Below are 17,522 nucleotides of genomic sequence, written 5' to 3'. Positions count from 1 at the left end.
CAACCCGTACTCTTGCTTTCAAACAAGAGCACTGTGCACCAGGATATAAAGTATCTAAAGAAAGGATGACGATTATGACCTGCACGAATGCAACGGTCACAAATAAATTACCTTAACTTGTCATTGGAAAAGCAAAAGTCCTCGCTCTTTCAAAGGTACAAAGGCCAAAAATGTTCCTGTTGTGTAGAAGAACCAAAGGTTTGCTTGGATGAACAGTGAGATTTTAAAACTGTGGTTTGACAATAGCTTCGTCCCGCAAATGTAGTGTCATTGCTGGAGTACATCGAGGGCCAGGATGATGCTCTCATCACCAAAAAACTTGTTTTGAGAAACTCGAGAAGCAAAATACAGAAAAAGTGTTTCTCGGCACAAAAGCAGAAAACCATGACTGATTATTTTCAGAAACAGTGAAGTTACGTAGTATGAATATTTTTCTTTGCCTTATTAGTTTCAATGAAAAGTGCTGTTTATTTTTCCATTTATTAACTGCGCTGCAACATATTGGGTGAGTTAATAAGAAACAATACAGTAGTATCATTTATTATCATTTTAACTGTACTTTCAATGTGCGTATTCTATTTAACTTTTTGCGGGTTAACCGCGATTTTACTTACTTGGGAAGCCTTAACCCTACATTAGCCCAGTTACTGTAGGATGCTAATTAGTTTATTAATAATATCACCTATTCAATACATTAAAATGTATTAAAATTAAAATTAAAATGTATTAAAATTGAAATTAATGTATTGAATAGGTGATATCATTAATAAACTAATTAGCATCCTACAGTATAGTATCTTCAATACGGATCCATAATGATATTTATCACTTGCAACAATCATCCCAGTTAATCAAGAGTTGAGTGTACATACTGTTTTTTTTTTTTTGCTAGGGGCTTTACGTCGCACCGACACAGATAGGTCTTATGGCGACGATGGGATAGGAAAGGCCTAGGAGTTGGAAGGAAGCGGCCGTGGCCTTAATTAAGGTACAACCCCAGCATTTGCCTGGTGTGAAAATGGGAAACCACGGAAAACCATCTTCAGGGCTGCCGATAGTGGGATTCGAACCTACTATCTCCCGGATGCAAGCTCACAGCCGCGCGCCTCTACGCGCACGGCCAACTCGCCCGGTTGTACATACTGTAACACTGTCTAAGTTATTTCTGTAATACTGGTAACTGTGTTACGCTGATATTACAAATTTTGTACTTACAGTTTTACAATAAGTAAAATGACAGCTATCATCTCTAAAATTAAAAACAAGAAACTGAACAGCCAAAGTAGGGAGATGGTGGCTAATGCGCTACAATTCATGGAAAATGAAGTTGCTTGTGGTAATTCCAATATTCCTGCCTGCCAAGCACAAGCTAAGACCTCAGCAGCCACATGTGTATTTAAAGAATGGTGCATGACATAAAGAAAGAGTTGACAGTATTAAGAAAGGAGAATTGAGCTTGTTCGTAAATTCTTATAAAACTAAGTAAGACTGTCCTGAATTTGGATAACTTTGATGAGTGCATTCTAAGGAGGAGAGTTCATGAATTGTATGTCCAGGAGAAGTGTGCGCTCACCATAACAAAACTAAAAATCCAAGCTAGAAAATTATTTTTTTAACAATATGCTTTACATCGCACCGACACAGATAGGCCTTATGGTGACGATGGGATAGGAAAGGACTAGGAGTGGGAAGAAAGCTGCCATGGCCTTAATTAAGGCCAAGCTGGAAGAGAGTATTGAATTTAGAGGTGTCCCTTCAAGTCTCAGGATAATCTTAAAGCAGTTGGGTTAAAAAAAAAAAAAAAAACCTGTATTGGTGGAAAATCATCATCATCATCATCAATGTCCCACTCCACTCGCCCAGGTGTGGTTAACAAGCCTCCTCCACTCCTTACTGTCCTTCCACTTTTCCTACTCCATTACTTCCGCCACATCCATAAAAAAAAAGTAACTTGAAGAATGTAAGAATGATTTAACACAGCTGCATCATTTAGAAGAAGCTACAACCACGTCTACCTGCTAATATAAATATAACTACATTTCTGACGAGTACTTGTCCTCGCTCTTAGGCGCTTTAAGAAATTTTGCCGTCTTATCTTTTCACGTAAGATTAACAATTTCAACAGACAACCAACTTTGGATTTTAATTTAACCATCACTACGAGTGACTTTTATCCAAAATATTAAGGTATTATAAGCTCCTTACACCATACCCAGAATAGGCACAATATTCGCCAGATTTCATTTCAACGCAGCATTTTACGTATTCATTTTAAACTTTTAACTCACTACTTGTTACCACATTTACCACATTTAAAAACAGGACATTTGTAAAAATCTATAATACGGATTGATTATAAGACTTTATCATAAGAGTACTTATAACTACTGTCTTCCACTTGCTAGTCTTTTATTAGACATTTGTACCTACAACAGTATCCTCTTATTTAATATTTTAGACCTTCGTTAAAACTACGAATTAGAACAATCAGGATCCTGTTTTTTCATTCTTTCAGGTATGAGATTTTTAGGCTGATGATGCCCTCATTATGGCGAAACATGTCCCTGTATCTAATATGTTAAGATCTATTTATTAAATTTATATAAAAAATCTCTTATGTATTGAATAGGTGGATTTTATAATCTAGTATTATTCTTTGACTTTAAGAACGTTTCAATACAGACCGTAACATGAGATCTGGAACACGTAACGAAATGTAGTTCCACAGTGTTGGAAGAGGGACTGCAACTTTAATATATAGACCTTGTTTAACATATCTTGGTATTAGATTGAGCACATGAAGTTTTCTTTAAACACTGAAAAGTTCACAAAAGTGATATACAATGTTCTTGTATGGAAGGCTTCAACTTTACACCTACTCTCTGCATTCTTTATGGCGAGATTATTACATGATGCCCTTCATGTGTTAAGTTCTCCTTTATATTGTCCTGTCAATCAATCAATACTGATCTGCATTTAGGGCAGTCGCCCAGGTGGCAGATTCCCTATCTGTTGCTTTCCTAGCCTTTTCCTAAATGATTTCAAAGAAATTGGAAATTTATTGAACATCTCCCTTGGTAAGTTATTCCAATTCCTAATTCCCCTTCCTATAAATGAATATTTGCCCCAGTTTGTCCTCTTGAATTCCAACTTTACTTTCATATATACTTTTATAAATGCCATTCAAACTTATTCGTCTGCTAATGTCATTCCACGCCATCTCTCCGCTGACAGCTCGGAAGATACCACTTAGTTCAACAATGATAAAGGTCAAAAAATGCTTTCACAGCCGCAGATCTTAAAATCACAGCAATAGAACCCGCTTTTGGGTGGTTAGGCCGTGTGCATTATGCAGAGTTTCGTCCAGACGTGCCATTTGGACTCATCAGCTGGAATGGCACGCCCCTCCAGGACTCTGCTTAGCAGTAGCAGACCAAACTGTGTGGCCTCGCTGTGTTAGCAAATCAAGTTTGCTAACCTGCTAAAGGAGAAATCATTTCTCCGTTCAAAAAATGCTCCCCCATTGGAGATACAATGTCAAAAAATGCTTTCACAGCCGCAGATCTTAAAATCACAGCAATAGAACCCGCTTTTGGGTGGTTAGGCCGTGTGCATTATGCAGAGTTTCGTCCAGACGTGCCATTTGGACTCATCAGCTGGAATGGCACGCCCCTCCAGGACTCTGCTTAGCAGTAGCAGACCAAACTGTGTGGCCTCGCTGTGTTAGCAAATCAAGTTTGCTAACCTGCTAAAGGAGAAATCATTTCTCCGTTCAAAAAATGCTCCCCCATTGGAGATACAATGTCAAAAAATGCTTTCACAGCCGCAGATCTTAAAATCACAGCAATAGAACCCGCTTTTGGGTGGTTAGGCCGTGTGCATTATGCAGAGTTTCGTCCAGACGTGCCATTTGGACTCATCAGCTGGAATGGCACGCCCCTCCAGGACTCTGCTTAGCAGTAGCAGACCAAACTGTGTGGCCTCGCTGTGTTAGCAAATCAAGTTTGCTAACCTGCTAAAGGAGAAATCATTTCTCCGTTCAAAAAATGCTCCCCCATTGGAGATACAATGTCAAAAAATGCTTTCACAGCCGCAGATCTATTGCTGTGATTTTAAGATCTGCGGCTGTGAAAGCATTTTTTGACATTGTATCTCCAATGGGGGAGCATTTTTTGAACGGAGAAATGATTTCTCCTTTAGCAGGTTAGCAAACTTGATTTGCTAACACAGCGAGGCCACACAGTTTGGTCTGCTACTGCTAAGCAGAGTCCTGGAGGGGCGTGCCATTCCAGCTGATGAGTCCAAATGGCACGTCTGGACGAAACTCTGCATAATGCACACGGCCTAACCACCCAAAAGCGGGTTCTATTGCTGTGATTTTAATGATAAAGGTGTTTTAATTTATTCCACCTATTCAATACTTATATTATCACGTATAGTTGTTACATAATTAAATTCTTAGTTACATGGGACATGTTTCGCCCTCAATTAAGGGCATCCTCAGCCTAAATACAATAATCAAAAATACAACTAAATTAAAAGTGGAAGTTAAATACAATCATCAAAAATACAACTAAAATAAAAAGTGGAAGTTAAAAGTTTAGTCTGTTCTTAAAATTCAGAACAATAAAATTGTGAAAAATGATAAAATAAAAAGATGCTAATGGAAAACTGTCTTATGATTAAACTATAATCTTGTCGGAGACTAAAACTTCTATTAAAATTCGAATTAAAACAGTTCTTATAAAATATTGGAAAATCAAAGTGGTAGTAATAAAAAGCCAACGACATGAGGGCATGTACACAAGCATAAACTTGATTGTCATGAATACAATCTTTTCAAGGCCGCTGATGAAATTCGTTGTAAGTAAGGCAGAAGCGTCTATTGAAAAATTGTAAGAGGCCGTTAGCACCGGTAGGTAATAAAATGGCTGAATCCTTGCCAGAAAATGTCAACAGATGCAGAAATAAGTTTTCTGTAAGAGAAGGAAAAGAAGAAATAAGAAATTGAACGTAAGGAGAGAATTCAGTCTTACATAATTTTGAAACAGATGAGGACTTACATGTAAGTGGAAGTTGTTATTTCTTAACTACTGTTGAGTTGGTTGCTGCCCGTCTGTTGGCTCTAAGTCTGGTGTTATAACTGTGCTGCAGAGGCGGTAGCGAACTCGGAGGGGAAGGAATAGGGGAGTGCGGAAGGGAGGAGAGGATGGGTGGAGTCAAATGTGACGAGGCTGACAAAGGGGCGGAGTCAACTGCATTGCTGGAAGTAGGCCTAATATCTGTAGGTATGGGAGGAGTATTAGGGTTTGAAGAATTAAATATATTAGGTATCCTAAATTTATTCGAACTAACTGACTTTAATAATTTCGGCATTAATTCATGTAACATACTTTTATTGTCCGTGGTTTCATTGAGATTCTTTTGCTTATTGTACGTCTGATCTAAATAGATGTATAAACTTTCTAATTCATTCAGCATTCTTCCTTTTTGTATGTTTCTAATTATCGTTAAGTCTTTCTCTATGGATTCAAATCTGTGGCCAGTCTCCCTCATATGCAAACTCATCGCTGAGTATTTCCTATGTTTTTCCGCGTTAACATGTTCCATGTATCTTGTCATAAAATTTCTCCCAGTCTGTCCAACATATGAAAAATTACACTGAGTACATTTAAGTCTGTATACTCCCGATCCTAAATAACGATTCTTATCATAATTAACTTTTTTATGATTAAAGAATATGGACTGGTTAGTATTAGTAGTTTTAAAAGCTATATTAAAATTATGTTTCTTGAATACGCTAGTAATCTGGTGTATAGCTGGATTATTAAAAGTGAATGTAGCATACTCAGTTTTTTTGGTCTTTTCTGGTATCAGATTCGTAGATAATTTGTTCTTAATTTTATTGATTAATTTGTTGATCATTTCTATTTTGAAACCATTTTGTTTAGCGAGGTATCTAATATAATTTAATTCTTTCTTCAAATTCATGGGAGATAGAGGGATTCTAAATGCTCTATAAATTAGACTGTGAAAAGATGCTTGTTTATGTGAACTCGGGTGTAAATTTTGATCCCAAACAACAGAAAACAATAAAAAACATGAAATCGAAAATTGAAGATAACAATATTATAGTAACCAAGGCTGACAAGGGGGGTGCGATCGTTTTGATGGATAAAGATACATATATCAAGAAAACTGAAGATTTTTTTGATAATAATAAATACACATTAGTAACAAAAAATCCGCTAACTAAAATTCAACGCAACTTAAAAGCCTTACTTAAAAGATCCACATCTCTCTTTACTGAACAAGAACAATTAAAACTTGTCAATATGAATCCTAGGCTCCCGGAAACTAGAGCTGTGCCCAAAATACATAAAAAAGATATTCCGATTCGTCCGATTATCAATTGCCGTAATTCTCCCACGTATAAAGTCTCCAAATACATTCACAATTTTTTGAAAAGACATTACACTTTTAATAATAAACAACCATTAAGAAATTCCATTGACTTGTGTGACATTTTGCTTGGATTTGGCGTACTTCCAAACCAGATGATGTGTTCGTATGACGTAGTGAATATGTTCCCGAATATTCCGACAGATAAAACTGTTAATATCATTCATGATAATATTTGTAAACACAGTAATCTTAGTAAAATGGAAGTAGAAGAATTCACTAGATTGTTAAAGTTCGTATTAGACAATAACTACTTTACATTTAACAATAATATTTATAAACAGAATGGATTAGCAATGGGTGACCCAATATCGGGCATCCTTGCCGACATATTTATGGATTCAATCGAACACAATGAAATAATAGCAAAAATTAAAGGAATAGATTTATGGTTGAGATATGTAGATGATACATTTGTAATCATAAACAAAGATGTCACTAATAGTCAAGAAATCTTAAATAAATTAAATGAAATCGAACCTAATTTGAAATTCACGAAAGAGGACGAAGTCGATAACTCATTGAATTTTCTAGATATAACAGTTACGCGTAAGGTTAACACTTTTGATTTCCAAATATTTAGAAAACCGACACAATCATCTACAACTATAAACAATTCCTCTTTACACCCGAGTTCACATAAACAACCATCTTTTCACAGTCTAATTTATAGAGCATTTAGAATCCCTCTATCTCCCATGAATTTGAAGAAAGAATTAAATTATATTAGATACCTCGCTAAACAAAATGGTTTCAAAATAGAAATGATCAACAAATTAATCAATAAAATTAAGAACAAATTATCTACGAATCTGATACCAGAAAAGACAAAAAAAACTGAGTATGCTACATTCACTTTTAATAATCCAGCTATACACCAGATTACTAGCGTATTCAAGAAACATAATTTTAATATAGCTTTTAAAACTACTAATACTAACCAGTCCATATTCTTTAATCATAAAAAAGTTAATTATGATAAGAATCGTTATTTAGGATCGGGAGTATACAGACTTAAATGTACTCAGTGTAATTTTTCATATGTTGGACAGACTGGGAGAAATTTTATGACAAGATACATGGAACATGTTAACGCGGAAAAACATAGGAAATACTCAGCGATGAGTTTGCATATGAGGGAGACTGGCCACAGATTTGAATCCATAGAGAAAGACTTAACGATAATTAGAAACATACAAAAAGGAAGAATGCTGAATGAATTAGAAAGTTTATACATCTATTTAGATCAGACGTACAATAAGCAAAAGAATCTCAATGAAACCACGGACAATAAAAGTATGTTACATGAATTAATGCCGAAATTATTAAAGTCAGTTAGTTCGAATAAATTTAGGATACCTAATATATTTAATTCTTCAAACCCTAATACTCCTCCCATACCTACAGATATTAGGCCTACTTCCAGCAATGCAGTTGACTCCGCCCCTTTGTCAGCCTCGTCACATTTGACTCCACCCATCCTCTCCTCCCTTCCGCACTCCCCTATTCCTTCCCCTCCGAGTTCGCTACCGCCTCTGCAGCACAGTTATAACACCAGACTTAGAGCCAACAGACGGGCAGCAACCAACTCAACAGTAGTTAAGAAATAACAACTTCCACTTACATGTAAGTCCTCATCTGTTTCAAAATTATGTAAGACTGAATTCTCTCCTTACGTTCAATTTCTTATTTCTTCTTTTCCTTCTCTTACAGAAAACTTATTTCTGCATCTGTTGACATTTTCTGGCAAGGATTCAGCCATTTTATTACCTACCGGTGCTAACGGCCTCTTACAATTTTTCAATAGACGCTTCTGCCTTACTTACAACGAATTTCATCAGCGGCCTTGAAAAGATTGTATTCATGACAATCAAGTTTATGCTTGTGTACACGCCCTCATGTCGTTGGCTTTTTATTACTACCACTTTGATTTTCCAATATTTTATAAGAACTGTTTTAATTCGAATTTTAATAGAAGTTTTAGTCTCCGACAAGATTATAGTTTAATCATAAGACAGTTTTCCATTAGCATCTTTTTATTTTATCATTTTTCACAATTTTATTGTTCTGAATTTTAAGAACAGACTAAACTTTTAACTTCCACTTTTTAATTTAGTTGTATTTTTGATGATTGTATTTAACTTCCACTTTTAATTTAGTTGTATTTTTGATTATTGTATTTAGGCTGAGGATGCCCTTAATTGAGGGTGAAACATGTCCCATGTAACTAAGAATTTAATTATGTAACAACTATACGTGATAATATAAGTATTGAATAGGTGGAATAAATTAAAACACCTTTATCATTGTTGAACTATTAAATTTTCAATACGGACCTAAAATGAGGTTTATAACATGTAACATACCACTTAGTAGAGCAGCTCTTCTTCTTTCTCTCAATTCTTCCCAACCCAAACATTGCAACATTTTTGTAACGCTACTCTTTTGTTGGAAATCACCCAGAACAAATCAAGCTGCTTTTCTTTGGATTTTTTCCACTTCTTGAATCAGGTAATCCTGGTGAGGGTCCCATACACTGAAACCATACTCTAGTTGGGGTCTTACCAGAGACTTATATACACTCTCCTTTACATCCTTACTACAACCCCTAAACACCCTCAAAACCATGTGCAGAGATCCGTACCCTTTATTTACAATCCCATTTATGTGATTACCCCAATGAAGATCTTTCCTTATATTAACACCTAGATACTTACAATGATCCCCAAAAGGAACTTTCACCCCATCAACGCAGTAATTAAAACTGAGAGGACTTTTCCTATTTGTGAAACTCACAACCTGACTTTTAACCCCGTTTATCAACATACCATTGCCTGCTGTCCATCTCACAACATTTTCGGGGTCACGTTGCAGTTGCTCACAATCTTGTAACTTATTTATCACTCTATAGAGAATAACATCATCCGCAAAAAACCTTACCTCCGATTCCACTCCTTTACTCATATCATTTATATATATAAGAAAACATAAAGGTCCGATAATACTGCCTTGAGGAATTCCCATCTTAATTATTACAGGGTCAGATAAAGCTTCACCTACTCTAATTCTCTGATATCTATTTTCTAAAAATATAGCAACCCATTCAGTCACTCTTTTGTCTAGTCCAATTGCACTCATTTTTGCCAGTAGTCTCCCATGATCCACCCTATCAAATGCTTTAGACAGGTCAGTCACAATACAGTCCATTTGACCTCCAGAATCCAAGATATCTGCTATATCTTGCTGGAATCCTACAAGTTGAGCTTCAGTGGAATAACCTTTCCTAAAACCGAATTGCCTTCTATCGAACCAGTTATTAATTTCACAAACATGTCTAATATAATCAGAAAGAATGCCTTCCCAAAGCTTACCTACAATGCATGTCAAACTTACTGGCCTGTAATTTTTTGCTTTATGTCTATCACCCTTTCCTTTATACACAGGGGCTACTATAGCAACTCTCCATTCATCTGGTATAGCTCCTCCGACCAAACAATAATCAAATAAGTACTTCAGATATGGTACTATATCCCAACCCATTGTCTTTAGTATATCCCCAGAAATCTGAACAATTCCAGCCGCTTTTCTAGTTTTCAACTTTTGTACCTTATTGTAAATGTCATTGTTATCATATGTAAATTTTATTACTTCTTTGGCCTTAGTCTCCTCCTCTATCTCGACATCATCCTTGTAACCAACAATCTTTACATACTGCTGACTGAATACTTCTGCCTTTTGAAGATCCTCACATACACACTCCCCTTGTTCATTAATTATTCCTGGAATGTCCTCCTTGGAACCTGTTTCTGCCTTAAAATACCTATACATACCCTTCCATTTTTCACTAAAATTTGTATGACTGCCAATTATGCTTGCCATCATGTTATCCTTAGCTGCCTTCTTTGCTAGATTCAATTTTCTAGTAAGTTCCTTCAATTTCTCCTTACTTCCACAGCCACTTCTAACTCTATTTCTTTCCAGTCTGCACCTCCTTCTTAGTCTCTTTATTTCTCTATTATAATAAGGTGGGTCTTTACCATTCCTTACCACCTTTAAAGGTACAAACCTGTTTTTGCATTCCTCAACAATTTCTTTAAACCCATCCCAGAGTCTGTTTACATTTTTATTTACCGTTTTCCACCGATCATAGCTACTTTTTAGAAACTGCCTCATGCCTGCTTTATCAGCCATATGGTACTGCCTAACAGTCCTACTTTTAAGACCTTCCTTTCTATCACATTTATTTTGAACTACGACAAAAACAGCTTCATGATCACTAATACCATCTATTACTTCAGTTTCCCTATAGAGCTCATCTGGTTTTATCAGCACGACATCCAGGATATTTTTCCCTCTGGTTGGTTCCATCACTTTCTGAATCAGCTGTCCTTCCCATATTAACTTATTTGCCATTTGTTGGTCATGCTTCCTGTCGTTCGCATTTCCTTCCCAATTGACATCTGGCAAATTCAGATCTCCCGCTACAATCACATTTCTTTCCATGTCGTTTCCCACATAGCCGACTATCCTATCAAATAATTCCGAATCCGCGTCAGTGCTACCCTTTCCCGGTCTGTACTCTCCAAATATATCAAGTTGCCTATTATCTTTAGAAATGAGCCTTACACCTAGAATTTCATGTGTCTCATCTTTAACTTTTTCGTAGCTTACAAATTCTTCTTTCACTAGAATGAATACTCCCCCTCCCACCATTCGTATCCTATCTCTACGATACACACTGCAGTGCCTTGAGGAATTTTGGCATCCATTATATCATTTATCATCCATGATTCAACTCCTATTACAATATCTGGTAAATATATATCTATTAAATTACTTAATTCTATTCCTTTCTTTACAATACTTCTACAGTTCAACACTAACTATTTTATGTCATCCCTACTTGATTTCCAGTTCCATGTTCCCTTATCACCGCTCCCTAGGCCATCCCGTTTCCCAGAATGTACCTCCCTATTACCCTTCCAAACAAATTTCCTAACTTATACGTACCACTGTGGTTTAAATGAAGGCCATCCGAGCGCAGATCCCTATCTCCTACCCACCCATTAGGATCTAGAAATTTCACTCCCAGTTTCCCACATACCCACTCCATAGTCTCATTTAAATCCCCAATCACCCTCCAGTCAGTATCCCTCCCACACAGTATTCCACTAATAACAATCTCCGCTTTCTTAAACTTCACCCGTGCTGCATTTACCAGATCCCACACATCTCCAACTATGTTGGTACTTATATCAGCTTGCCTTACGTTGTTGGTACCAACGTGAAACACTACCACCTACTCCTTCCCCTCCTCCCTCTGTTCTACTTTCCTCAACATCTGCCTCAACCTAATTCCTGGATAACATTCTACCCTGGTTCCCTTTCCTCCACACACTTTTCCCACATGTCTAACGATGGAATCCCCCATGACCAGAGCCTCAACCCTACCCACCTCATTTGATCCCCTCCCCTCCTGGTCAGCCCTATCTTTCCTGATAGCCGCAGAAGCTACTTCCTCCTCCCTTTTCTCCTTCCCATGACCCTGTTCCACCTGTCTTTTCCTATCCTCTACTCTACATTTCCCTTTCCTACCTTTTCCCTTCCTCCTACTTCCACACATCTCACCAACAGTTCCCTTTCCCTCATCTTCCCTCTGTTGTTCTACCTTGAGTGACTCGTACCGATTTCGCACAGACACCTGTCCTGAATTCTGATCCTGAATAGAGCCCTTAGCCTGCAATCTCCTACCCCTTAGAACATTAGACCACCTGTCTTCTACAACTCCTCCCTTTCCTTCCCCTCCCTCTTGTACACCTACTGTAACCTGTACATTGTTTGAGGGAGTCCTATCTTCCTTCCTGTCTTCTGTGAGAATCCTAATTATCTCCCTCAAACTTTCCAACTCCTCCCTCATACCCCTCAATGCCTCGCCACACCCAGAGTAAGTACACTCGCGCTCCTTAGCCATTCTTTACGGGGGAAAAAAAATGAAATTAAAAATAAAATACCGGTAACTTATTTGCAAAAAATAAATGAACGGAGGGATATATTGTCTGGGATAGTACACAACAATAAGGTAATTAATATACGACTACACTACAATACTACTTAGTCGTGCTCTATTTTTTTTATCCTACAACCACTAACAGGATAAAAACTGCTGTTAATTACTGAATATCGAAGTAATACACAAGAACTACACAATTCCAAACTGCAATTAAGCCTATCCTAATTACAACAACAGTATTTTAGTAAGAGTTTCTACGGATACCTCTACTACACCAGTACTAGACAAATATTTTACAATAATAAAATAAGCACACTAAATTCTAATAGGATATTACTCGCATACTACTGTACAGTACACTACAGTAATTTTAAACTACTTTCAGACGTATCCTAATTTCATGTCTTTGAACTTTATAATCCATATTTGGCCATCTTGTGGTAATTCTACAAACTTTTCATCAATGAACTCCCATATTTTTGTTATTTTCCTTAAATATCATTACCGCTTCCGTACATCTTTCTATCAATTGTATTAATGTTCAGTTCCTCACATCTGTATTTTAATGTTCATAAAATCTTATTTAAGTGTTTGTAGTGTTTATGTCCTGGTGATGGCTTCAAGAGCTGAAACATGTCCACTATTTTTTCATAAATAATCTCTTCAGATTGCAGTGTCGTAAATTGATTAGGTGGTTAAAAGTGTATATTTTTCTCAATGAATATGATTACTTGTAAGAAAAATATTAATTGTGAAATTGGAACACATGACTGCTGATGACAGTTATCTAGTCACAATATAAGGAACATCCTGGTGGACAAGAAAGTGTTCATAGATGACAACTTAAGCAGATCTCACTTAACAATGCAAACCAACAGTGTTCCACAGGGAAACCCTCAACCCTCTGAGTCCCTTACTGTTCAAGAATGCAACATCAAATGTGACAAACATCATTGAAAACACAGAAGGGCCATTGGTATTGTATATGTATGCTGATGACACGATTATAGGAGGGAAAGACAGGGGAAAAGTGCAGAACAGTCCAAGAAACTATTGATATGGGCAATGGAAAACAAGTTTTTTAAAAAGCAGTCCAAATGACCTTCCAGAAAGGAGGACGAAACTCATCAAAAGACCAGCTGTACATTGGAGAGAACAAGCTAACAATGGTCAACCACTTCCGATATCCAGGCAGGAGAGAGAAAACGGCAGCAGCCATCAGAGCAATAAATGACATAGAACAACCTGAAGCACTATCTCTGAACACTGTTATAAAACTCTTTCATGCCAAGATAATTCCTATACTGACCTGCGGAATAGAACTTACATGGAAGCAAGCGATCTAGAAAAAGGTGAAGGCTACTTTACTCAAAACGGCGCTTGGTGTATCTAGGTACACCCTTTCCATACTTTTATACATACTGTCCAAGGAGGGATATTTAATAAAGGAAATAAGGAACAAGCTATTTCTGCAATCCACCACTGCTTTCCGGACTGCAGTGGGTAGAAGAGAACAAAAGACGAAGGTGATCTGGCCAGAGTTTTACTGTACCAATGCAATGTTAAATCAAGAATGGACAAGGGCCAACTACAAACTGAGGCATACTGTTACTAGGTTTGCATGTCATGGCTTTCACCTTGTGATCTGTTTTGATAAGAGTTTCCATGAACTGAAAGACTTATGTCTATGCGAGCTATGCGGTCAGAAATGTGGCAGATACCACATGGATATCTGTAAAAATAGGACGCTTTCTGTGTGTGAATACATGAAGTTGAACTAACTTGCACATTGTGCACAGTTCCTTCTTTATTTATCTTCTATTGAAAATCTTGAGACAGTTTTATTTTCCATTTTATTATTCATTAGATAATGAGTGCTAGTTAAAAAGTGTTGTGATCCTCAAGTTAGGTAAACTCCCAATATAGGCCTTTATTACATCAGTAAGGGCATGGGTTGTAAAAGAAGCAGCACTTGTATTAAGATAAAAACTGTTAGTACTTACCATTCTAGTTGAATATTCATTGGATGCCTCAATCACTGCATGATCCCAGCCCTCTGAACCTCCAATAGCAAAGGTAGGATCTAACTGCCAAAATTTGGTTGGCCATCCAAATGCCATGTTATCTTCTGATACAAAATATGGGCCTGCAAAATCTCTTATCACTCCTGATGACATGGCAATTCCCATATGTCCGATGGCTGGACACAACCATCTGAAAACAAACATACACTTTAAAGCGTCCACTGTAGAACCCTCCAACCACAAAAGTATAGTATTTACAACTACGACTGAGCAGAAAAATACTGAATATCAAGTATTTCAATTTCCAAATTTATTGTTATTGAATACCTTATTTCTAAAGCTGGTTGCTGTTCAATAGTATATCTGACTTTGTGAGAATCATCTCAGATATTTAGTCAAAATAGGTTCATACAGTCAAACTGGCATATATTCACCCAGTGAAATATTTGTGTTTAAAGAATAATAATAAAATTATGTGATAACAGTGAAAGGGCCTCAATATTTCAGACTCTGAGAAAGAGTGCGAGTATAGTGACAATTACTTGATCCTTTGCCAGCGTTGCACCCTCAGGGATATCATTGTTGATGATCGCCAGGGTGATGTGCCTGTGGGTGGGCACTCCCACCGAAGAGCCGAGCACTCCTAGCGCGTCTGACGTTGATCAAGAAGAGGACAGATTGGCCCTTGGACGCAGATGCCAGATTCTTCCATCCGCCACCGATGCCACGGCTGCTGTATCAACCGCCCCTCCTGCAGCCCAGGCGCTGCCCAGACAGACACAAGTCCTTCCCAGTAAAACTTCCTCATCCCGTACCCTACTGCGACATTGCATGTGACAACTATGCCACCAAATTAATTCAAGAAGGGGACAATTTCCCAACACCCTAGAACACTCCACCAGTATTCAGACCGATACCCCGGTCAGCAATGATGGACCACGCCACCCAGGACCCACTCACCCACCAGATCATTGAGAAGGCCCCTTGCTCGTCAGCTTCCACAGTCTTCCTGATGCCTAAGGAATTCTATTTTCTTTACAATGTTGCTTTTACTTCACACCGACACAGAAAGGTCTTATGGCGACGATGGGATAGGAAAGGGCTGGGAGTGGGGCGGAAGCGACCATGGTCTTAATTAAGGTACAGCCGCAGCATTCGCCTGGTGTAAAAATGGCAAACCACGGAAAACCATCTTCAAGGCTGCCGACAGTGGGGTTTGAACCCACTATCTCCTGAATGCAAGCTCACAGCTAAGCAACCCTAACGGCACGGCCAACTTGCTTGGTTGCCTAAGGAAGTAGGAGCCGTCTGGACAATGGCCAATGTACATCGATTGACCCCGCTTCTCTCTTAAGAGGCCCAGCCCAATCTCTGGCCTTGATTCCAGCCCATCGCATGGCCATCCTGGCCATCAAGTTAGATTTACAGTCCGGATTCTTTCAAATCCCCGTGCACCCAGTAACTTGCCATCCTTACGGCATCGCAATTATAAACCTGGATTTCCCACCTAATCAATGCTTGATTTCTTAACCTGCCGTTGGTCGAGGGTTGAGCGCGGCGCTCACTTTCAAATTAGTTTTGCCGCAAAAGGCCGTAAATGAATAGCTGTCCGTTGGAATATCTGGAGTGAGGGGGATTAGTTACTACCTAACTGAATTATCTTCAGTAACTTCAGTGCCACTGAACTGTACACTACTACATGCCAGTAAGCAGAGCGTTCACCCTAAAAAAACTGTGTTACACAATCTTACTGACTTTGTTTGATTATCAATTTTCATATTTTGTGTTTAGCTTGTCAAATTCTTACAATTCTTATAATTAATTACCCAGTCCTAATTATTTTTCCATTTTTATGTGTAGGTTATATTTTACACATGTGAATGATGAATATCGAATGACCAATTGGCTTGAAGAGGAACCGGACCGTGAAGAGAATAAGTTTCAAAATGGTAACAGTTCTTTTGATGATTATCCGAGGTAGATGAAGTTGGAAATATTGACCACAATAGTGAAGTGAACAACATGCTGAAGAAGATGAAGTGGAAGGAATTGCTGTTAGTTTTGGACCTTATTACACTGATCACGACAAGACAACACAATGGATAATCCACGTACCATATCTGTGCACACGCAGACCAGGGGGAGCATCATATTTCACTTTCCAGGAGTGACAGGGAAGGTCAGGAATTCAGAGACAATTACCGAAGTATGGAACCTCTTTTTTCCAGTGTCGGTTCTTGAAGAAATAACCTACCATACAAATGTACGGATGAGAAAATTAGAGTAAAGTACATGTGTATATCAGATGTGGTTGATACAATCTAGAATAAATTAAAGCTCTTATGGGATTGCTTTATCTGGCTGGGGTGATGAAATCTTCCCACGTAAGCATGTTAGATTTCCGTGCAAATGACGCAACCTCATCTGAAATATTTAATTTATTTATGAACTACAGATGCTTTTTATTTATTGCTTAGTAGCCTTCACTTTGAGAATATTTTCTTTACATTGGTGGAATAAATTCACAAATCATTAAGAACTGCAACATTGGAGAAAAACTTTCAAGAAGAAAATTCCTATTAAAAAAAAAAACTTTAGTCTAGATCTTATAAAGACACAAGAGCCTCATATAACGATCTAAAAAGTGATCTACCAGACGAGTTGGTGGTGCGGTTAGGGATGCGCAGCTGTGAACTTGCATCCAGGAGATAGTGGGCTCGAGCCCAACTGTCCGCAGCCCTGGAGATGGTTTTCCGTGGTTTCCCATTTTCATACCAGGCAAATGCTGGGGCTGTACCTTAATTAATGCCACGGCCGCATCCTTCCCACTCCTAGGCCTTTCCTATCCCATCGTTGCCATAAGACCTATCTGTGTCGGTGCGACGTGAAACAACTTGTTAAAAAAAATATAGTGATAAGATTTTAACTCATTTTACCAAAGTTTGCATCCTTCAAAACATGCAAAAATACATACTTGTTTTAATACAGAAATGTACAATTCATGAAAAAGTGTTTGTAAATAGAGC

The 17,522-nt window shown here is 37.8% G+C and overlaps 1 protein-coding gene across 2 annotated transcripts in view; it reads right to left on the bottom strand.

Annotated features, from left to right (window-relative positions):
• LOC136864801 (transmembrane protein 222) overlaps window positions 1–17,522 on the bottom strand; it is a 176,781-nt gene that overhangs the window by 89,899 nt on the left and 69,360 nt on the right. For both annotated transcript variants that reach the window (XR_011017864.1, XM_068226431.1), the window contains exon 2: window positions 14,476–14,686. Coding sequence is in view for 1 of the 2 variants with exons in the window: in XM_068226431.1 (XP_068082532.1) it covers window positions 14,476–14,686 (211 nt within the window). In the remaining variant the exon portion in view is untranslated. The remainder of the gene's footprint in view (window positions 1–14,475; window positions 14,687–17,522) is intronic.

This window comes from Anabrus simplex, chromosome 2 (genome assembly GCF_040414725.1).
Source record: "Anabrus simplex isolate iqAnaSimp1 chromosome 2, ASM4041472v1, whole genome shotgun sequence".
In the NCBI taxonomy this organism is placed as follows: domain Eukaryota; kingdom Metazoa; phylum Arthropoda; class Insecta; order Orthoptera; family Tettigoniidae; genus Anabrus; species Anabrus simplex.
This window is presented reverse-complemented; position numbering and strand designations above follow the sequence as displayed.